Raw genomic sequence first — 24,541 nt, forward strand, 5'->3', positions numbered from 1 at the left:
TGTCTGCTCTTTTGAAACCCTATGACTGAGAGAAGCAGGGGTTTGATATATGTAATATTTTCCATGATATCAAGATATTGAACTTTATAGCATGGTAAGATCTTTAAAACTTTTAAAGACAGTGCCGTGTATAAGAAGTGTGGCAAGTATGTGACTGCTTTCCTGTGGTTGGTTTGGCACCACACTCTCCTATCTTAGTGTTTCTTTTAAAGAGAACTGGCAAAACAGGGACTGAAGAATGTCCAAAAAATAAATCCCAGGAGGAAGCAGACAGCCAGGATGCTTCTTCTGTTAAATTATGCCTTTTAGGAAAGCAGTTGGCGGTCTTTGGTGCATAGTGGTGATCATAACCTTTCTATCTGGTGCCCATCCAATCCAGATAGGCAAAGAGGAGCTGTGCAGTTAGGGTTCTCAAGAGCATCTAACCACACTGTGCTCTTTGGAATTGATAAACGAGATTCCCCTTGGAAAATTTGCCTTATTGTATACTTGAATTTCCCTAGCTAAGACTGTTTTCTAGGAATAACAAGTCTCTCTTTTCTGTGTAGTTTCTCAGCCAGTACCAGTAGTTATCAGAATTATGCAGTCTTCTTTTATTATAGGCACACATCACAGGTCTGTTCACACAACCCACATTAAAAATGTTTCTGTTTACTGACTTTTTACTCCCTTGAGATAGAAATATCTCAAGGAAGGCAATAGAGCTGTGTCAAAGATTCATGCTGTGCTCTGCAATGACATGAGCCCATTCAGCACTGGTGGCAGCTGATTTGTGTTGATGGAAACTTCCCACATGTTGAACTCAGACATAATCTGTATTTGTGCCAGAAATCATTGTTTCCCACCTGTACAGTATAATCTGCTCCTAATGCCTATGACCTATTTTTAAATCTATTTTTTGTGTCATATTTATAGAAACACTACTGAAATGGTCAGTAAAGAATGCAGATACCAGCCATGTACTTCTCCATATTTTGTGGTACATTCTTAAAAAAAACACAAACCAAACAGTGGTACAGCTATTTGTTATGCATACTTACCACTCACTGGAAGAAATCATATCTTTCATCATTTATCCACAAAGAGCTGTTGTGCTCTGAATTGTACATAACTTCTGCTGTCTTTTGCATACCTGTCTAAGAAGAAGATATCTGCTGTGTGTCTTTACTTTCATGTAGAGCTGACTGCTCTGTTATCTGTAGTTTGCCATCAAAATTACAAACAAAAATGTGGCAGGATAATACTGACTACAGATGAAAGTGCTTATAAATTAAACATGCCATGTAACAGGACTTTCAGATTAAAGAACACTTTTTTAAGCTTTGAAAGCATTTTGTAATGGAGATGATATTAAATTGTACACAAACTGCATGGAAGTTAGTAAGACCCAGCAGTTTACTAACAGTATAATAAATAACAAATTATAGCAGTTTAATCCAATGATAGATTCATTAATATGATCTGAAAAGCAAATTGTGTGGTGGTTTACAGAAGGGAAGGTGGCATTGGAGAAAACTGTCAAAAATAACACCACATTGTAGCATTTCTGACTAAAGGATTACAAAATACTCACAAAAACTGCAGCACTAACACATTAATAGATTAAACTGGTAGTTGAAAGGCACAGTTTAAAATCCAGGAAGACATTTCAGAAGATGACTTCAAGAGATGGCAAGTTCTTATTTATAAATATAAATATTAAGATGTAGTAGAAGGCAGATTTCCAGTGTAATTAATCAGGTTTTATTAGGTATGTGCTCAAATATACATGCCCAGATAAGAGAGATTGCAAAATGTCCATATGAGGGAGGGTGTGCTCACTGTGTGAATAACTGATGGCCTCTGCCTGTAGATTTGTCGCTGTCTGTCCCTGAAGGGTGTGGAGAGCAGAAAAGAGTCTCCAGCTTGGCCATGTGGCACATGCCAGTCCCCCTTCTCTGAACATGCCAAGCAGCATTACTTTTAGGGGACTGCCACAGCCTGGAAAGTAGTGGCAGACTGACTCTAAGCAGGACTCTGCTGAGAGCATGGGTCAAAGGAGGCCAGAGAAAAGTTAGGAATTAACATGAAAGGCATAGATTTTCTTTTGAATGTTTTCTATCTCTGTAAATACTCTAAAAATTTAAAGATCTCTGCACATGTGTTTTTTTAATACAGTGTGGTTAAAAGTATGACTTAACTCAGTGCCTTTTCACCTATTTAAGTTTTGCTCTCTGAAATTATCTGCTTTATCATAGATCAGCAAAATAATGTGAAATGCCTCTTGAGCTAAGAGAACTGTTGTACAGGTGAGTACTCTGGTAAGGTTTAGCAGCCAGACAATGTTGACCAAAAGATGTTAGCAAAATCTGTAAGAATGAAAGCAACAGATATTTACTTGTGATTCTTAGGTGCATATTTAGACTGAAGAGAGACTTGAAACTCCTTGTCCTTAAAGATGTGTAAAAGTCATAAAAGGATATTAGCAACAAGGCCATGGATATTGGTAAACAGTTGGCAGACATGGATTATTTCAGTCCAGACCCAGACTTCAAGGTCTACCATGGTGCAGAGATTCATTACAGCTTTATACCTGGAGTTGGCACCCTTTTTCATTATTCTATCTTATTAAAATCTATGAGGTTCTCATGCTCCCTTCTTTTCCACCTCATTGTTTTTACTGTATGCCAGTATGAATCACGAAGGAAATGAAGATATTATTTTGATCATTCCTCAGTCTTACTACGTGTGCTGGTGCCACAAAGCCAATTGTAAGCAGAAAAGTACAGGGAGGTTGCCAAAAGCAGTCTTAGCAAGACCAAGAGCAGGATTTCCACTGCTCTGTCCTTACCTGACTGTTCCTGCCCCATGTTGCATCCACTCATCCAGTGGGGGATGGCAGAAAAGAGGATTCTACAGGAAAACCAGTGTGTCAGTGGAGGAGCAGAACTTTGTTTAGCAGTGCAGACCCCCTTCTCACCCCACTGCCTCTAGTGCACAACCCCAGTGGCAGACAGCCCCAGGAAAGCAGTTTAGCAGCCCTGTGGCTGTCCCCCTGAGTTTTCTTGCCATATGGTTTTCTTTACTTAGTTTGAAACCAGCAAAAGATTATTAGCTTCATGTTGGTGGCTCTGTCTTTGAGAGGTCACTGGGATGGCTGGAAAGTTGCTACTGGAAGTTGTCAGTATCAGTTATCATGGGCTATTTTTTGTTCTGAAGTTGTTCTCCTCTGCTGCAAAAGTTCTGCTTAATGTAAGAGTGGTTTTGTCATTGCTGAATGAAGGCTGTTCCCAAGGTGCTGCACTGTCCAACTCGACGGGTTTTTAAATAGTGTTCATATGGTGTTAATTGGCTTAATTGTATTAAATACAGGATTATGTTTTACTAGCTAAGTGTGGGGTGTAGGATTCATATTCATCCATGAAGAAATAATTCTTTGCAGTCCCTGCTTACTCAGCTCCTGCTTGTTTCACAGCTCTTGCACTTGCTTCTCATGGACTCTGATTGTAAATACTGGTTTATTGAGGCAATCAGGCCTATCGCTGGCTGTATCTCATGTGACTGTCACTTTAAGGCTCCAACAGCACATACTCAGAGTGGCTTCAGCCTGTGTCTCATCTCCTTTCCTAAAGCAAGAGGAGGGAGCTCTTCCTTTGCTCCGGGGAGAGGATTATGGCAGCAGATCTGTTACAGTGTGCACCCTGCTTGGGAGGGCTGCCGGGAGCTGCTGCGAGAGGAGATGTGCAGCTTATGCGCAGCGTGAAGCAGCTTAGCTCCCTGAGGTGTAATTTTAAGCTCTTCTTGGGTTTAATAATGGTTATACTTGAACCATTTTTCTCTAGCTTTCCATACTAACCCTTAGCTGGAACTTTATGTAAGAAGAAATACTCTTTTCTAGTATGACCCAAATGGTTCTTTATTTTGCAGCTCTTGGTGGGGCCTTAGAGTGTCTGTCTCTTAGTCTAGCTGTCTTTGTATATATAGATATCTATATTTATATATAAAATGAAAATGTAAACTTGAAATGAAGTCAATATTATTTTTTTCTTAGTTACTCTTTTTTACTGTGATTGATTTATGATAGCATACTCCAATGCATTTATAGTTTTTGAATAAAATGTTTGTAGCGTGTTTTAGTAGCAAAATAAAATAAAATTATTATTAAAATTAAAATCAATATAAAAATATATGTAGTTTTACAAAAAATCTAAATGGAACAAAATTTCAAGGGTTTCCCTTTTTCAAGATACTTTTCAATTAATATCGCTTTCAAGTTAGATTGCTGACTTTAATGGCATACAGGGATGAAATGGAGTTCATGTTGTGGCCAAAAAGGTGTTTTTAGAAGAAACCTTTGTGGGTTGTGTTTTATTCTAATCTTTTATTGCACGCTACAGATTCCAAAATGCCTAAGAAAATGGTTAGGAACATACTGTCGCAAATACAGGTATTTCAATAAATCAGTCATTTTACTCAGCAGCTCCAGTAGCATGTTGATACATCTGTACTCAGGAGACTGTGGTCAGTCCCTGATGCCCTGGGTTGGGCTGAGGAATGGAACCACAGTCGTTTTGCAGGAAGTTTATGCTGGTTCAGGCTGTGCCTTGGAATACTGGGTAGCCAACTGTGGGAAAGGAAACAGCAGGGAAGGGATCAGAACAGCTCTGTCTGCCCATGCCAACGTGCACCCCTGTTTCAATGACCCTACCAGTGAAGTTCCACAGCAGCAGGAGGCACTAGCAAATGTTCCATAGTCAAAAGTAGTACCTGGAGACGATGGTGAGGAGCTTATAAAGTGCATGGGAAGGAGCAAATACACACCATCTGTTCAAAGCACACACAAAAAAATCTGAATTTCGCTACATGATCTCCTTAAATATGGTTGTGTTTGGCTGGAGTTTTTTCCGCAGTTCCATTGCTCTTTTTACTGTCTGTGCTGTGATCTTCATATTCTTTCATCAGGTTTCTACATATTTGAGGGTTTTTTCCCTGAAAATATTGCAGTATGAAAGAGGACGTAGGTAATTTAGTTTAAGCAGAAAATAATGAGACAAGAGTAATAACAATGCACAGAGTGAATTTGTGGAAAGTGAATTCCTTTCACTCCGCTGGGGTTTTTTTTTTGAAAATACCATCTATCATCTTGAAATTACTTTAACATGATGTCTGCTGTATTACAGGAAGGAAAAAGTGCTTGTAATCCAATGTGACAATAATGGTGAACAGACAATCATTTATCATTAAATAGTTATACAGATCTGTTTCTTGGAAGAAGGTCAGTTTTGACCTTTATTTATGAACAATAAATTGGAAACCATTTATAGTGCAATACATTTATCTACAATTACTAATTTTGTGTTAAACACCTTTGCTCTTTTTCAGCAAGATTAGAAAGTCTTGAAAGGTAAATAGCATTGAGGCCCATCTTTGAAGGGTTTGGAATTTTTTTCCCTCTGGAAACAGCACTGTACCTACATTAGAAAAAACAGCCTTGGTTTCTTTAGTCATGTTTGTGTCTTTCTAGCCTTTGTTAATATGATTCTCATTTAGAAACAGGAACTGTGAAATGCGGTCAGGAATAAATAGATCTCTTCTAAATAGACATTGTCAAGGAAGAGCTAAGGAAGTGAATTGTGCAAATTCTTAGAACCAAGTAACGTTCATTTCAGAAAAAGACATATTTCTCAGCTCTGTGTCAGAATGTCCTCTAAGATGAGGCGGAGCAAACTCTATAAAAATGGTACATTCTGGGAATTAATTAATAAAGATGATAATGGACCGTGATACTTGGTTATGGTCACTTTTTTTTTTTTTAAGAAAGATCATAGACTATTTTTTTAATGGTCTCTGGGGTGGAAGTTGAAGCGTTCATTTTAACTGTATTCAAAAGGCAGGTAAGGTCAGAAGCTGTTTTACATGTGTGTTGACTAGCAACTTCAGTTTTCTTTTTTTGTCTGGCAGATGTAGTTGTGATTGGAAATGAAATAGAATTTTATGGGTGCATGACCTAGCTCTCTCTAAACCAAGAGCATTCTTTGGTCACTTTGGGACTCTGATTTGTGGCAAAAGATAATAACATTGGGTATCAGCTTTTCTCTGAGGTGTTTCATCAGATGCATGGCTCTCAACTGACAGAACAGTGCTCACATACTTGGAATGAGTGAAATCAGTGTCATCTACATCAGCTGCATTTCCAGACATCCCTTTCTGCACGTGGGCTGACACTTGGTCATCCTCTCCCTATTTATGCTGTGTCCACACCCTGCTGTTCCTGAATGTTCTGCAGAGTGATTTGTCCATAGTGATGAGTAGCTGGTGATTGTGTAGATTTTGTGCTAGTTCTGGGACATGGTGGTTTATGCTGGTGAGCAGGGGAAGTCAGCTTCATGGGGTGCATTAATCACCTTCAGTTCCTAGGACATGGTGTGAAATGTGCTTTATGGATGCTACTATGGTCTCAGCAATAATTTAATTACTTGAACATTACAGTAAGCCGAGAGAGTGCTTGGCCAAGGCTGGCTATTGGGAAATCCATAGTAGTGTAAACATTTCAGTTCAGGTCTGCACTATCAGATCCTCATTAAGAGGGAAAAAAACATACACAAGCATATCTAAAAATCAGTGAAAATAATCTCATTTGTTGAAATAAGCTCCTGTTTCTTAGCAGCATAACCCTAAGATATAAGTGTTCATGGCACAAATATGAAAACCATAAGAAGGGAAGCAGTCAGGAAGAATTTTCACATTTCTGAGAAAAAAACATTTTCCTGAAAGAAGGACTTACTAAGGTATGCCACTGCTAGTGCAGCCTTCTGCAGTACCTTGATGAGATGATTCAGGATAGATTCCAGTTTGTCTCATGTCTAAGTGAACACATTAATAAATTCTTTATGGTAACAAGCCTACTCTCGGTGCTTTACCTTAAAATTAGTAATAGAGCTTTTCTATGGCAAACCTTCAATTAGTTATGCTGCCTTTTTCTCCCAGTCTTTAATATGCAATGCCTTTTGCAGTAATTCCATGACATGGAATGCCATCTCATTGATCACAAAAAGTTCTGGTTAGAGTCCAGAACATAAACACTTACTTGCAAGTTGCATCTTGCATTGCAGAATTTTATCTTGTTCTAATGATGTTTCCAGCCAGGTTCAAAAGCTCAGCCAACAGGGCTAAATGTGCTGAGAGTTGTTCATCTTAGGTCTGGTGAGAGGGAACTTCTGCTGTGAATGATTAATGTGTTAAGTGAGGGGTAGGAGTTTCCATATGACTAGGATTTATTTAAATGATTGGGCTGAGATTCTCAAAGGACCCAGAGAGTTTCTTGAGGAGTAATTTCTAGTGCTTGACTCCATTAGTCTAGTGTGCCTGTTCCAAGCCTGATCTGTGGGTTTCCAAAAGTTGAGTTTGAAATTTGAGAAGAGTTCCCACTGATTTTTGTAGACTTCTTAGTAGAAAATTTAATTTCTTGAAAAACTTAATTGAGAAAGACTCTCTCATTTGAAACTGAAGAAATGCCAATTGACTTTCTGCGCATCAGATGACATGAAGAGAGAAAAAACCAACCCACTGGTAAGAAAAATGGACCTGCTGAAATGTGGAAAAACAAATATAGGTAATAACTTTTGGCTTTTTCTGAACTGCTCTTGCTAAGTGGCATCAGAATTGCATAGAAATATTCAGTGTCTGTTGTTTCTTTGACATCCCAGATGACTTCTTAGAAGTGTTAAATTAGTGTCTGGAATATTACAGAATGCAGAAGTGTTTTTTTCAATGTTTATTTAGAATAATAATAGTTACAGAAAATATCTCCAGCTAATGCACTGAGAAGTTGCTGTCATCTTAATAATTTCTATAGTTTGATTTTCCAGTTCTTAAAAATTACAAAGGCAAATGTATGTCAGAATGAGGAGAAATGTCTGTTTGTTTCCTATACTACTCATAGTAAATCCATAACTTCACTTACTGATTGAGTTGACTGAATCATAAATAAACTGAAGAAAACCTGTATTTACACCTAGTAAAAAGACTTTTGAATACAACAGTGTCCTGAACTTAAGAAAGCATAGTAGGTTACATAGAAATATAAGTATTATTCTTACAGAAAATATTACATTTTTATTCCTTAAAATTTTGTTTATCTGAAGTCATAAAAGAAAAGTATACTAGTAGGAATTTTCTTAATGAGCACTTGTAGTGAAAAAGGTGATTTTCTTATCTCACTGAAAAGACTCCCTATTAAACTTTGTTTTCATTATGTTTGGTATCCACATAAATCTGGATTAAATCGTGATATTTTATTAGTGCTTTTTCTGTTCATTCTGATTTTGTAGTTGTCCTGAAACATAAAATTGACTCCCTCTGGTGGTTGAAACCAAGTCCCTGCATTCCAAAGAGAGCCTTTCAGAGATTCCTCTATTCTGGAGAGCACAAATCATGAATAATATTTTCTAAGTTTAATGTTACATCATTATGTAAAACCATAGAAATAGTTTTACTTGCTCTAATACACTGTAGCAGTAGTAGGTTGGTATTGCTATGTTTTGAATTTCAAGCACAGATTTACAGCCCTTTTTCAAGAAATCAAAGTAGATTGTCAAAAGAAAGCAAACACAGATATGGACAAAATAGGCTTGACATAATTTACTGTGGTGAAAAGTGAAATAAATTGGAAAGGTCCAATTTAGATAAGTAGTGTAATAGTAATGATGCTAAATGTGCCACATGATTACATGAGCAAGGTCTTTTATACCTAGCTTGGGATTTGTTTTCATCTTGAGAACATTATTTGATTTTAAAAATAAACACCTAAGAGTTTATGTTTGCCAAGACACCCTTTAAGTATAAAAGGAATAATTCTTCAATATTTGGATTGCAGCTCTGAACCTGAGAGTCTGTCTCTGTTTTTCAAGTAATTCCCCCAAATCTCAAATGGCAAAATATGAGAGGGACTTTTGTGATTACTTACTGCAAAAGATTATGGTTTGAATCTGTACTCTACAAAACCACAACTGTCTTCACATTAATGGGACGAAAATATAAGAAAGAATCCTAGAAGATTGGCATTTCCTTACTTGTGAGTTCATAATGCTCTTCATATATTTTATGTAGTCTCTTTTAGTGGAGTGCCTGCCTTATATAAGGTCTCAGTAATGGAAATGGGGCCGTCTGCATGGTAGTCAAAGTTGTTTCGTGAGAGACATGCTCTATCTGCAGCAGAAAATAAATTGGATGAAGACCTTTAAAACCTTCACAGCCCTTTCATCAAGCTGAGAGGGACTTTCCTCAGTAACTCCTCCTTTCTGTAGTGCAGCCTGTCTTCTCTGCCTCCTGATGCCATTATCTGTCCAACTTTGGGGCTTGACTGCTGCCTAATGTTCCCATCAGCTGTATTAGCATTGTTTCGACTTTTGACATTCTGACACTTGTGGGTGAATGCTGCCATCTAATAAACCCTACCTTTGCTTTGCTTTGCATCACCACTATCTTTGCCATTCACTTTCCCTGCCTTACCAACAGTGTTTTCTCTATGCATGGTGTCAACTCTTCTGCTGCTGGGTATCAGTAATCCAGCAGGCAGGCTTCTGAAAAACAGCAAGCCAGCAATTTAGTGTTATCTATTCGTTTTATTTCAGTCCCTGTGCAAATATGCTCGGTGTTTTATGTGAGCAGAGGGAGACAGAGTCCCCTGAGGGTGCTGCAGTTCAAGGCAGTGTGGTACAAAGGGGAGCAGAGTAGGAAAAAATGTGTAATACAAACAGATGCATCTTTGCTAATAAATATCTGCAACTGTTAATTCCGCATAGAATATGTAAGAGCTTTATTTCTGAGCTGGCACTGTAAGTAATACTGGTGTTGCCACTTTCCAACTGGCATGACATTTACTAGCTCATTAGGAAGATTCTTTAAAAGGCATTAATATCCTTGTGTTGGATTTTTTCCCCTCCTCTGGGGGAGGTTTCTGTTCAGTCCTCCCTGTTTCTTTGCTTAGGATCAACCTCATTTTTAGGCCAATGCTTGTCCAAGATCAGGATGTTCCATAAATATTTATAAGAAACATTGGAATACTATAAGGTCTTTCTTGATTTCCTGGATATAATAAAGAGGTTGTAAGCCTAAGTTATGTGTAAATGCTAGATTTTGCTATGCATTAAAAATGAGAAAAATCAAATCCCTAATTATTGTGTTTTGGGGAGCACATACTTCCACAACAACAACAGCAAAAGGAACTGGAAGGTACTGTTTTCAATGCATTTTTGGGGTCAGCCATCTTTTTTTTCTAAAAAAGACAAAGTTGCCAACAGTTCCTTGAAAGATTTGCCCCACATCTTGCCTTCCAAGGGTTTTGTTTGGAGCACTGGCTGTCACACCCCTGAAATAGCAATGCTATTTGGGGATACTTCTTCAGCAAACCTCCACCCACTGTCTTATTTACTTGGAGCATGCTGCCCTATGATACTTCAGGACATACCTGCTGGCATGCCCAAATGGTAGCTGTTTTGATACCCTCACTTCAAGGAAGAGATTTTTTCCCCCTCTCCTCTCTCTCTGTCATCACCTTGGGATTAGAATAGTGATAGCCCCACTGCTGTGAATTATTCAGCAAGTGTAAACCCAACAATGTCACAAATGTACCTACAGCATTTATGGGTGGAGAAGAGATGAGAGAAAAGTAAGTGAAATCCCAAGTTCTGGATGTATTTGGTACGCTTTGTAGCAGCCTCGTGTTGCCTCCAGATCAGTGATGAGGCAAACACTGCAGGTCTCTAGAACCCTCCATGGTGCCCTTTCAGTCATCCCTGACAACCTGGGGGACTTGGTACACTGTGCTTTTATGTGGAATGATACTGATCCAATTGAAGGCTTTTTGCCTTTCTCATGTGGCTGTGGCATCAAGAATTATACACGTTTTTAAAAGGGAGGTGAGAGGAACCTTTTGTATCACGTGTGCTCCATGATTTTTCTTAGCATTGCAGGATATGATGGAAGAATTGTGTATGTATGCAAGTGCACAGACACAGTTATGTCACACATGCTTTCAATTTAAATAGTTAATTTTAAATTTATATTGAAGTGAGTGGAAGATACTGATAAGCTGGTACTTGCTGACTTGGAGACATTGTACCTACATAGTTCTTTAACCAGCAAGTGGTGCTGCCAAATTGAACCTGAGTTGGCATCTTCACAGGGTTCTCACTAGCAGTGGTACTGATTTTTGCACAGAAGATCCACAGCCAAAACAACGCTGTTTTACATTCTTCCCTGACTTTTTTTTTTTTTTTTTTTTTTTGTGCATGGATACCATGCAGAGAGCACATTGTGTCTAATTGGTTAACCTCATGCCATAACTAACACTGATTTATTATCATTATCTAATGGAATTATCAGTGTATCATAGATTTTGGAACTGAGAATAAAGTTACATAGAAATTCTACATTTTAACTATATGTGCATTTATCTTTGCCCTGTTTTTATCTTGCCTGCAGCAGTAGTATCTAGAATTTAGGGTATTCATGTTCCTTGTATCAAAAAGGCTTATTCTGGAAAGTGAAGATGTGCCTGTGTGCTGATGGGTGTAGAGAAATGTGTACGTAAGGTGAAATATAAATAAAGTAACTCAAAACCCCAAATATAGCTCAGCTTGGATTTCTCAATAACAGATCATCCCAGGTTTGAGTTTAGAAGTGTTTCATGTTCTGATGTGATTAACTGGGCACATTGCCTTTATTCCTGTGACAGAAGTGGTTGGCCTGATATTTGCATGAAATCTGGCTCATAAGTGGAACTTTCACTCATGTATTCAGTATAGAAGAAACAGCAAACACTCACATTTAAAAACTTTCTAGAGATAACAAATTAGATGGCATTATTTAATGTTTGTGCTAGTTACAAGTGTTTGATTCAAAAGCCTATTGGAGAGAAGGAATCTGATTTTAGTAAATCAATATAATAAAGCCTTTGATTTTTTACAAAAGCCAGCTAACTGTAACTTCAGTGTTGGTATTTCAAGGCCTCTCACTGATATTTTAGAAGTTTGTGGTTGTTTGAGCTTCCTTTCCGGGCCCTGGGGAAATAAGAATATGGTAAATCAAAGCCCAGATCGCTGTTAGCATTTATTTTACTTCTCATTATGACATGTATGCAAACACTTAAAAGAAATAGGAAAAAGGTATAATCATGATAAGATTCCTTTTTTCTGAACAAAGGGGAATACTTTTCAAGCTTAATTTATTACACTTCTCCTTAATACTATAAACTGAATTGAGTGCCTCATCAAGTTTGACAGTTCACTTATACTTCTGATTCAGTGATAGTACTTTTTAAAATAGTTACTGACTCTTGAGAGATAATCAAGAAAATAACTCTGGAAAATATTTTTTCTGTTCTGAAATGTGTCTTAATTTCTTGCATTTTTTCTTTTCCAAGTGAAGAAGTTCTAAAACTGCAAAATGCAGTTGAGTACTTAACTGCCAAAAAAGTTATTGGGCTACCTTTGGAAGAAATTTTTCCTTTCATTTGCAGTTTTTCTGCTTTTCTTGCCCATGACAACCAAAATCCAGTGTAAGATTGAGGACATATAATGAATCAAAAATATTTAATAACATTCAGTGAAATCTAGGCGACACTTTTTTTCAGTTTGCTGCATTCTCCAGCATAATTGAGTGAGTGGAGAAAGAAACTGCTGATTTCATATATTGCAAAAAAGTTCTACAAGTGTCATCCTAAATCTGGATGCTTTTGTCCTCATGCTAAAATGAGATGCTCTGAAGGCTGTCTTCTTTCATCCCTGTTCTCTTGAGAGAGGCTCTGCATCTAGCTTCTCAGGTGGCATAAAGGAGCTTTGCCTATATTGAAGTTAACAGAGGAATGACAGATTATGCCAGCTGAGAATTGAGGTACCAGACTTTAGCTACCAGAGCTGAAATGATAAAAGCATCCCATGGGAGGTAACCTAACCTTTCACAGTTTATTGATCATCTGACTTGTACTTCTGATGTCACTAGTTATTCTTACCATTTCAGCTTCTCGCTCCTGCCGTCTGCCTCACAGGTCTTGCTGTGGCACCGCTTCTCCCAGGAAGGTGCCAGCCACCTCTCCTCCAGGAAACAGGCTCCAGACTGGGGCATTTTCTGCACTCTTCAACACTGAACAATTGCTGTTCAGTGGCAGTTTTCATGCCAGTCTCAGTCCTCTTTACTCATGGCTATTCAGAACCACTTTGCTCGCCTAATTTCCCAGCATCCTCACCACGGACACATCGCTCCTGTGTTAGCTCCTTATTTACACTGTGGCCTCACTGCCACCTTATCACTGTGCCAGGGCTGCTCTTAGATTACAGAGTGAGCAGCGTCCCTCTAATGCGGCTTCTCAGAGCAGAAATTTAACTCCTTTTCCTGTGTTTCATCCTCTGCTCGTGTCTTATTGCCTGGCTAGTCCTTCTCTGTCCCATCTCCTGCCAGTTACTTTGTGGTTCACATGGCTGCCAAAATTTCCCTCTTACCCTCTGTTCCTTATTCCTGCAACTTTCAGCCTCCTACAGTATTTCATCTTTTCAGTCTTTTCAAAGACTTTTTCAATCTGTTTCAAAGACACTTACAGCTTTTCAGGTATCAGTGCTTTTCAAGTCCTGAATGAGTTGGCACAAAAATCTGGTTAAAGAAATACTAGGTTTAAATTGTAGAGTAAATTTAAAGTATTATCTTTATTGGTGAGGGGGTGAATCTTCCACTCTTCTCAGGATTTAGGGCTCTTTTCTGTAAATTCCTTAGTGCTCTGATTATGTCATGACTGACTGATGGCTAATTCTGCAAAAAGTGTTTTTACTTTCTTTGTATGAAGAGGCCAAATGGAGCCAGTTTCCTTTACAATAAATAGTGCAAAATTATTCTGGTTTTTTTTTCAATTTATGAAAAGCATATGAAAACTATGAAAAGTACAGTACAAGTTAATAATAACTTTGGGCTCTTTTTTGTAGGCATAGTTCAAAAGAGTAGCACTGGTATAAACTCTCTTCTCTTTGTAGTACTTCACCAAGATTCTGTCTGGGGTAAGGTGTGGCCACTGCTTTTCATACTGGTTCTTCTAGATTTTACTTGAATTTTGTGTATTTTCAGGAATATGTTTTTATTACCTGATACTGCTGGTTGGGGAAACTTGTCATCTGTCTTTTGTCAGATGTAGTTTTATTTTAGTGTTCCAACTTCTGTAGTCCTCCTTGTTTACTTTATAAAGTAAACTTCTGCTTCTTCTGTATAAAACTGCCTTGAAAAACCCAGGCAGGAGAAGAAGGCTCACCAGCTTTATGCCCGGTCCCTATCTCCAGCCATTTTTACTGTCCCATCCCAACAGTGTAACTGCGACATTCCTTTGGGAAAAGGTTAACTTGGATCCCTGCAGTCCCAGCAGTCCACACAGTTCCTCTTATGTAAGAATCATAAATGTACTAGACAAGATGGTCTATAAGCAAATTGACTGGAATTCTTCTTGATTGCATCTCAAATCAGGAGTGACGACTGTTCAGGTGATGACAGCATTCCTTGTTTCAGTTGCTGGATTTAAAGGTGGCAGAAATGTTTGCCAAGAAAGATAACTGCCAACAAAAAAAAAGGAGATTGCCCGTCTTGGGAGATGGTGGTAAGAAAGAGGGCTGCTTTATTTTCTGATCTTTTCCTTTAGCATTTGTGATTTGGAAAAATTGTGTTCCTAATACACCAGGAATTGAAACCAGTCACCAGAAAGAGAGATTGAAATACCATCTCTTAGTGGAAGACTTAACAGTTGTTCAGTGTTCCCGTTGTAAGGAATGGTTTCGAAATGCAGAACCTGAGGGTTAAACCAAGCTCCTTTACCTCTTTTTACACATGCTTCAAGCATCTAAATCACTCAACAAGCATGCAGTTTTTCAAGTGTCTTATTTTCTTTCCGCAGAATTTCAAAAGCCCTGTGGGAAGTGCCATCTATGGAGTATAATTGATATGGACACTCTTCTGAGACTATTTTTGTTGTTATGTTTCAAGATAAAGGCAATTGAGTATTTATAGGAAAAATAAATACATATGCCTTTTGCAATGTGTTGTAACTGAAAATTAAATATTTTTCTACTCAAATTTTGGCATATTTCCTGGAATCACTGAGCTTTCAGTAACGTTTTTAGTTAATATTCTGCAGCCTACTGTTGTATTCACCGCAGCTGACTTGAGCTCAGAGAGTTTGTCTTTATTTAACCTTAGAGAGGAATCCCAGGCTTGCTATGTAGTTGGCAGAGCTGTTGGGAAGGATCTGCTGTGGACTGCAGTGGAGAGAGCTGAAAACAGTGTCTGAACCGTGCCTGCTACAGCTTTACTCCATTGGTGATATGAAAATCCTGAAGAATAAGTGAAGTTAGCCTTTACCAAACTCTGATTAATATTTCCTTTCATTATCAATCCCTTTCCTTCTTTGTCTAATATTTTTATGAATCCTGTTGCTTAGATCCTGCATCCCACTGCTCCTGGTGATGTTTGAAGTTGAGGGCACTAATTAGGTCATTAATTTTTTACCTGCAGAATATATATATATACACACATACATGGATTTGTGTAGAGGGGGTTAAAAAACATAAAAAGCCCCAATCACCTTTGCTCTCCAGAGTCTTCAAATTGCAGTGGTGTGGTGGTGGAGGGAAGATGCTTCAGCTAAAAGTCAAAGCTTTTAAAGATGCTGATTCTGATTCTCTGCTCCATTACACATTTTTCACACTGACGTAGCTCCACGGAGCTGCTTTGTTTCTTTCTTGTCAGCTAGTAACAAGTAAGAATGTAAAGGGTGTGTGGCATTAGGACTGTGAAACAGACAGTAGCAAACCATTCAGTTTGATTGGTGATCCTGCAGTTACTTGTTTAGAATAATTTCATTGATGAGGTTGATTATTACTTAGTTCAGTTTTAAGACAGTAATTATCTCTAAAAGTTACTATATGCTATGTTAGCAGTTATTCGAAGTATTGGTGATAGCCTTACTGTTAGCAATATTTATGCCAGGAAATAAATGTTTATCTTTATTTGTGGGTAAACATTGGCACTGAAATGATATTAAATATTATGTATTGATTTCTATGGATTCAAGTCTAGAACTACCCTACTATTTGTTTTCTCTCAAATTAAGGAATGAGGTTAAGGTCAACTTGATGAAGTAGATATTTCTGTGTTAAATTTATTATTTGAGTGTGTGAAAATTCTAGAAAATGTGTAGCTTGCCAAACTGAGCCTGGTTTCAGTTGCAGATTTTACTAATAGTGAAAGGAAATTTCCATTGTTAAAAAAATCTGTAAGGCCTCCCTTCATGCTACATTCTCTGAAAATGAAGAAATGCGATGCTGGTCCAAGATGGGAAGTATAATCAGCCTGAATCACTGTGCAGATCTGCAGAGGTTGATTTTCAGCTAGTATCTGCAAAATAAGCTGCAGGGTTCAGTTTGCAAACACTATTGTGAACCAGACCCTGCGGGGCTCAGTTTGCAAACACTGTTGTGAACCAGACCCTGCAGGGTTTGCTGAGCTCCAGTTACTGCTCCTAGTAGGGCTTATTATCCTGTCACAGAAGATGTAAGAAAATCCATCTCTCCCCTTTAAACATGATAAACCTTTGTCACCTACAATGCAATTAATGTTAAAAATAGAAGAGTGCTGATGATAAGATTGTGACTTGCAGGCAATGAGCCATTGTCCAAGTACAGGAGACTTATCTGGCGGGCCAGTCAGCCTACACGGTTTGCTGTCAGTTTGCTGATTGCCATTTCTCTCCGGGTTTGATGAAATATTCATGTCTTTGCTCTGCTCTCTGCAAGCACTATTGATTTCTTGTATAAACGCGGCTATATTTAGTCTAGACAAATGGAATGTGGATTGCTGCTGAATAAATGGGATGAAAGGCTGGGGGTTTGCCTGTCCATTTCTCTTGGTCGGTGGCAATTATTTATAATCAAGAGTAGTTTTTGTAAGTTAAAGGTGATTTTTTATAATTTAGTGATTAGTCTCAGAACAAAAGTAAGCACTTAGACATAATCGTTCTGTTGGGATAGTGGGTTAAGAAGCCAAATTATGCTGTGAGGTTTACAATCACAGTTATTAGGAATTTTTAAAAAGGCCCAGAAAAGTGTATGTTTTCAGAATTTTGAGAATAAAAAAATTGTGATCAGTAGAAAAGATTTGATGCCTTTTCCCTTATTTTTGTAAAATCTTTTACTAATAGATCATTTTACCAATGATCATACAGTTAGAATTCAGTCCTCTCTCCATTTGCTGCAGTTTCAACTTTTACTGCTTCAATTTTGCTGTCTCTGCTTACTAGAATATTTCTGTTTCGTTTTGGTTTTCTCCTGGAAACAAATACAGCTGCAGCAGAGAAAAAGGAGAAAATATGCTTAAAAATCTTGTTCCTGAATCATTTCCGACAGCATGTTTGTTTTCAGTTAATAATCTTATTTTCCAATGAAGGTAGTGGAGGAATAGGAACTAGGGCGAATGTGTTTGTGTTTCACTGTCCTCTTGTGGATGGAATCAGAACTGCTGGGCTTTAGCAGAGACCTTCAGCTGCTATTTATTTTCCTCTTGTAAATATGCTGCTTGTTATTCTTTTGTTCTTTTGAAAAAGATAAAGTTACACTCACTCTCTTCACTTGATGCGAAAATCAGGGCAATACTGAAATCAGGAAAATACTTTATAGGTATTGTAGTGAAAGTGGTCAAATCTCTCTGTTTTTCTGTCTTTTAGTCCCTTTGATCTAAATTAGGAGATAGAGGATACAGGATCCTCCATTAAGTAGTTTAATGCTGGATTAAGAATTTATAACATCACTACGACAATTTGAAGTAATTCATTTTCTTACATGCCATATATAGTGTGCTATGCATGGTGCTCACTTTCCCAAAAGCTGAATTAAAACTTGTCATTTTGTGTGTCAAATTATTGCCCAATGTTATGTGTTATTCCTCTGTGTTTGCCAGGTATATTTATATGCAGTAGCCATGTAGCACTGAGTATCTTTTCATGTGTAACAGTATCCTCAGAAAAATCTACCTACTAGCTTTGCAAAATCTCTTGCAGTGCTGTGGGAACTGCAAGGCCTTCATCTTATGCTGAACAAGCGCCCTGAGTGTTTATTGCGTAACATCAATGGTGCCTAGGAGATTTGCACTAAATATTGCTCCGTGGTTTTAGAACCTGGGTTGTGTGTCAACCTGCTTAGCAGAATATTAATCCGGGAGTATTTTTGCAGAGAATGGAAAGGAAGTGCTGAAGATTGCGTACAGCATAGATTGCGTTAAATGTTTTGAAAGGTGTGTACATGGAAACAGTCTTTGAGTGAAATGGGTCTTTTTCCCTGTAGGAATGCTCTCTCTTCTCCTTCTCCTGTTGTATTTACCATCTCTATGTTTTGTTGTTCTGTTCCCCCAGTGGATGTGAAGTCGGAGGTTCCCGTGGGGCTGGAGCCGATCTCCCCGTTAGACTTGCGGACGGATCTCAGGATGATGGTTCCCATGGTGGACCCCATTATGCGCGAGAAGCAGCTACAGCAGGAGCTGCTCCTGATCCAGCAGCAGCAGCAGATCCAGAAACAGCTGCTCATTGCAGAGTTCCAGAAGCAGCATGAAAACCTGACCCGCCAGCATCAGGCCCAGCTCCAGGAGCACATTAAGGTAGCAACATTTTTCATTTGTCCCTTACTTTATCTGCAAAGTCAATATGCTTAAGCAGACACAGAAAGGGAGCATGGCTGAAAGGTTGCTGTGACTGAGAGTTGGTGTTTGAGTGCTCTTTTCTCTGTATTGGGGTGACAAAAGCCTTTTAAAGCAAAACTGCTGGCAGTGACTTGCTCACAGCAGACCAAGGCAATACTGTGAGAATCACTGAGCTCATGAAGCCACCACATCCCCCAAAGATAGAACTACCTATTTTACAGCCTGGATTTTCAGCTGAACTTCAATGTGCCTGGTTTTTTTGTATATACTGTTTTCAGTATATTAAAGCACTGCTTTTTTGGGCTACTGAGTTTGTGACCACAAATCAAATTGATAGCAAAGTGCATAATATTTGCATTTGTAAAATGGAGGCAGACCCCGATAGTGTTGTGTTTTCACTCTTCTCTGAGCTTCCTCATGTAATACAAAAAGAAAATGATTTATGGGATTGCATGCACTATGGCAGGATTGCTATAATGGATTTTGACTGGGAATTTATGATCTTGCCTTTCATTTCATTTTTTCCCCTCTTATCTACTTGCCATTGTGCTGCTGTGCTAAGCTTCCACTTGACAGAGCTGACAAATGCAGCAGAGCACAGCAACCAGAGCTAGGTGATGCACAGGCAAAGAACAATGTGAAGTTTCCAGGCATCTTTGCCAAAAGAGAAAGAAGTGAAACCAGAGCAGCAGGCTGCTACCTGACACTAGAGTCCAGTTTGGTGACAGCCAGTAATGCACTATGCCGCTCAAAAGTCAGCTAAAAGATGAAAAGAAGTATAAGCATAAAAGCAAGCACTGATCCTCAGTTACTCAGGGGGATTGTTTTAACCTGGACTGACCTAGAAAACATTGCAAGCTGCACTTTCTCATGTCTTTTTGTTCTGTGCAAGTTACAACAGGAACTACTAGCCATTAAACAACAGCAAGAACTCCTTGAAAAAGAGCAGAAACTGGAGCAGCAGAGACAAGAGCAGGAACTGGAGAGGCATCGCAGGGAGCAACAGCTTCCTCCCCTCCGAGGCAAAGAAAGAGGACGAGAAAGTAAGAGCCAATGTACCATGAATCCTAATAAGAAATGAATTTATTCCCCTTTGCATTCTCCCAGCCAAAATGAACTATGAACAGGAACCTGAAGGAAGCCTATTCCTGTGTGAAATATGCAGGTCGAGAAGTCAAGACTGTGCTTAGAGAAGGGCAGGGCCACCCACTGCACCCACAGAAACACATTTCTGGTTTGTGTGCAGACTTGGAAGGCTGCAGGAAAGCACAGCTTGACAGACTCGCAGATATGCATCTCAGGAGTCAAGCTCTTTGTATAAAAAAATGAGAAAATTTGAAAGCATAAACCTTCACATGAGAACTTTCTGAAGAACTTATTTCTCAATACAGAAAGCTCTACAAAACAGCAAAAATTTAAATTATTTGCTGAGATTTGTTTCAAGACTGAAAATAAAATGAAAAATTTAAGGATATCTTAGGGTGCATCTTCTAAATATTTTGCTAGGACTTTTTCAAACTGTCTTGTGTTTGTTCTTGATGACATTTCTTGAGACGTAACCAAGAGTTTTTCTAGCTTTTATAGCTATAAAGAAAATAACTATAAAGGTTTGTTAGGATTTGGTGCTCACTAGAGGGAGACAAATACAAATAATTCTCTTTAGTGAGGTCAGTTGGAAAATCAGGTTGAAGTACAGTATGAAGATATTCAAAATGAAGCTGCCACAAACAGATACTGTTACTTGCCCTGCTAAGTGAGCACGAGAATTAACTGACAAAGACTGAAGCAGAAAAGTGCTTTTTTTCCTTGGGTGGAAAAGGATATCACTTCAACAGCTGTAGGTGTACCATGTCGTAGGCTTTAGAAATTAGGGTGTCCATGGTGCTCCTAGTACTTTAGAGAACAATGAACCCATAAAAAAGTTTCCATCTTATTGACCTAGAAATGTGAGGGTGTGGAAACTGCAGGAACAAAAGGTTCCTCTACGTAGTATAAGAAAAATCAGCCTCCATATGAACAGTTAGGCTTTATTAGTGCTCCTACCAGAGGAAGAGCAGAGATGTGACCTCAATGGTTCCCTTCTCAGTTTGAGCTTGCTGGGTGGCTGCTCAGGATGTAACAGCCAGCCAAGAAGCTTGTGACCCCTCCAGGCCCAGCCCCAGCCCCAGAGTTTGTTGGTGGTGATGATCTTTTCAATGAGTAGAGGAGGGAAGGGAGGTGTGCGCAGGGGAGTTGGAGTATGAAGCAGAGCAGTAGTAGAGGTATTTTGTGGGCAATGGGTCACATGGGACATGCTCAGCATCTCAGCTGTGGTGTGTCAGGGTTGGGTAACCAAAAATACTTAGAGTACCAAATATGCCTTAGTGCTGCACCTTTGAAAGAAATGAGGTTTCGTCCCTTTTTTTGTCTCTGATTTTTGAAAATCAAAATATTTTTTGTTTTCATATTTTTTTTTCTCAATGAACACTATTTTGGCTATGAGTAAAGAAGCATATCCCATGCTGCAAGCTTGGCAGTTTGACCTTACAATGACATGCTCTACATTTTGTTCTCTACTGAGCTGGCCACCAAGAGAGGCCAAAATGCAGTGTCTCCTGTCTTCCAGACTTTGCACGTAGAGGCTCTTAAGGGGCTCCAATTAAAAGAATCACTACTGGCTCTTTCTGCAGTGTTCTGTTTGTAACCAAGACAGTGTTCAGAGGACAATTTTGCTGTGTTACTACTAGTACTTTATTAAAAGAAAAAACATTGGTTACTAAAAATTCAAACTAACCTTTTGTTACTGTCTTTTTAGTTCTATTGCTGGTTCTGTATTCGGATTGTTGGAAACTATCAGGAAATAATTTAAATTCTTTAGATACATCTGGCCCTGGATAAATGGCCTCATCTACTGTTGAAATATTCCTTATGACTTCACTGGATTTTTGGATCATGGCCAGCTTCAGGCTTCCACAGACAAGCATTTAATCCAAATGTTATCTCATTTTGACTTTTTCTACCAATAGTTAGTTTATGGTTTGCAAAACTTCCAGCAATAAGGCACAGACTCCGTTTTGGGGGTTGTTTTCTTTAAAAGGGCAATTTTTTTAAAGTAAAGATATAAGACGCATTTAACTCTGCATTTTTTAGGGGCAGTGGCCAGTACAGAAGTGAAGCAGAAACTTCAAGAGTTCCTGTTAAGTAAATCAGCTACAAAAGACTCTCCAGCAAATGGGAAGAATCATTCCATGAGCCGTCACCCCAAGCTCTGGTACACGTATGTTCAGTTTTAAGCTGCTTCCTTGTCTCGTTGAGGTATCAGCTAAAACTTGGCAGAATGCTTTTCCAGCAGGGGTGTTGAGAGTCTGCCTCCAGAGCAAGGCTGCAGTTCAACCCAAAGATTAGCAAAAAGCCAGAAGTGTTGCATTTCTGGTTGAACTGAGGAGTATTTGGTGCTCAGTGATGAGAGCTGTACAGAACAAGACTCTCTCAAAAATCTATATAATTGTTTTTATTTCAGCTGCTTCATCTGTAGCATCTATAGCTGTTGCTATCACAAATTTTACAACCATACCTGTCATTTTTCCAAGTATCTTAATTTTTTGCAGTTAAAACACTTTGTGTTTGTCTTACATGGATTTTGAATCAATCACAAAACATTTCCTCTTGAAGAGATGCTGCTTTGCTTCCAGTGAAGTTGCTTGAATGATGTTAGTAATTCACAAGGATTTTGAGAAAGACTGTGTTCATTTAACTTTTCTGACTCAGGATTTTAGTATCCAGACTGCATATTCTTATGATATCTTGTCCTTGACAAGAATCTGCTTAGACCATGGAAGCGAGTGATTTTGTTGAGTCCTTCAAATGGTCTATTGACATGTTAAGAGTTTACAGTTTTGCAGTTTTTATTCCCCACGTAAATGAATCCAACAAAATGAACTCTGTCTGCATTTCTAAAAGACTTAAATGTCATGCCTGCATTGACCTCCAATAGGACAAGCAGAAGTGCATATGGTACACTAGATTTCCATCTTTTACTTATTATTTTTAAAATGGATTGCTGAAGTTTGGCCCTTGAAGTTTGCATTCTGAGCTAACCAGAGCATATAGGTGAAATGACTTAATATAAAGTTACATTGTGTGTGGTGGAGATACAGTAATTAATTAATTTTTTCCTTCCAAATAATGTGTAGTCTCTTGAACATGTAAGATTTCTGGGCTAATAATCTGAGTCTCAGATGGCTGAGTATGAGGAGCTCTGCAGAGGATGCCTTCTCCTACACTACAGAAAGTAGTACTTCCTCTCATGACAGAGACATATTACTGATTAACCACACTGTGTTGGAAAGACAAGCAGAGTCTGTAAAAGGCCAAGTAAAATAATATTTAGATAAACATAAAGTTTGAAAGTTTTTCTCCTTTCCCTCTCTCCCTCTTGAGATAAAAAAACAACCAATCCTCCCCCCCTTCCAAAAAACAAAAAACCCAGGCCCTGTTTCTGAGCCACATGATGCAATTTCTGTGTGGTTGTTCAGAAATCTCTGCCTGCAATATTTCTTTCATCCAGTAGTTGACAGAAAACACTCTTCAACTTGAAGCTTCTCTGCTGACATGAGTGCTATATGCTAGTGGTGTGCTCACAAAATTTACAAATTGAACTTAAATTCAAGGTTTCATTTACCTTGTCCACTAAATAATTTTGGGGAGGAATTATTGTCCAAGAGATAATAATTCAATATTTTGGGTTATTTTATACAAGCCCTCCTGCCCTGGAAATTCCCCACATTTTGATAGAGAAGGTTTGATCAATATACATCTATTTGTACGTGATAAACAAGCCTTAAGTGGCTTTTGCTGTGTGTCAGCTGATTCATATTAAAAAGCAACCACCTGAAATGGTCAATTCCCCAAACTGGAGACAGACCTTGTCTGTAGATCAGCATGAATCTTATCCTATGTGACTTCTTTAATGAGTGCAAAAAATGTGTTTTTGGGAATCCCAAGGAGTTCCATAACTTACTGTAAGAGTGAAATTGGTTACATGAGCCTGTGGTTTGTGCACACTTAGAGGAACAAGAATATAAACACAGCTGAGACGTGTACAACATGTGGGGATAGTTACTGCTGGTCACCTCAGTGACAGCTAATTTGTGACCTCTGTGTCTGCTGCAGGGCTGCCCACCATACCTCACTGGATCAAAGCTCTCCACCCCTGAGTGGGGCCTCGCCACCATACAAATATACTTTACCAGGAGCACAGGATGCTAAGGATGATTTTCCACTTCGTAAAACGGGTGAGTTAGCGTCGTTTATTTGAGCTCCTTGCCCAGCAATTCTCCCACCCTTTCTTTTAGCCAGGCTGTCCCTCAGCAAGGTATATATCATGTTCCATAAGTTCAAGATGATGCCATGAGTAAGTTCAAAGATCCAGACTGCGTATTTCCAAGGTCAGCCTGGCCACATGGTACCAAGAGTCGGTGTTTCCCAGTGCTGACAGCTAGTGCAGGCTTCAGTTCTGATAAATTTTGTTTCTAAACAGATCATCATTTCATGGATCTTTATTTTCTTTGCCTTTCTTCTGGCTTTAATAACTATCTCTGCCCTGCTTGGTAGACAAAGTATCTATCTTCAGATGGTATTCTGCTTTTCGACGATGTCTTTCAGGGCATTTTGAGGGGAAATAATGGAAAGAGGAGGAATTGGATTAATATTGTATTTTGTGTCATTGATTGTCAGCGTTTGTATGCGTATCACAGAATATTCTGAGCTGGAAGAGACCCAGAAGGATCATGGAGTCCCACACTTCAATGAATAGTTCATATGGGGGTCGAACCTGTGACCTTGCCATTACCAGCACTGCGCTGTG

General features: G+C 38.7%; 1 protein-coding gene across 11 annotated transcripts in view; it reads left to right on the forward strand.

Annotated features, from left to right (window-relative positions):
- The window catches only part of HDAC9 (histone deacetylase 9), a 452,941-nt gene that overhangs the window by 210,152 nt on the left and 218,248 nt on the right, over positions 1-24,541 (forward strand). For 5 of the 11 annotated variants that reach the window (XM_054273209.1, XM_054273214.1, XM_054273213.1 and 2 more), the window contains 4 exons: positions 18,413-18,654; positions 19,589-19,739; positions 21,826-21,952; positions 23,848-23,969. In XM_054273209.1, the coding sequence (XP_054129184.1) occupies positions 18,413-18,654; positions 19,589-19,739; positions 21,826-21,952; positions 23,848-23,969 (642 nt within the window). The remainder of the gene's footprint in view (positions 1-18,412; positions 18,655-19,588; positions 19,740-21,825; positions 21,953-23,847; positions 23,970-24,541) is intronic. The other 6 variants (XM_054273205.1, XM_054273211.1, XM_054273207.1 and 3 more) reach the window with 3 other exon arrangements.

The sequence above is a fragment of the Melozone crissalis genome, unplaced genomic scaffold (genome assembly GCF_028551555.1).
Source record: "Melozone crissalis strain CALT ecotype California unplaced genomic scaffold, PUWL_Pcris_2 ptg000016l_1, whole genome shotgun sequence".
NCBI lineage: Eukaryota > Metazoa > Chordata > Aves > Passeriformes > Passerellidae > Melozone > Melozone crissalis.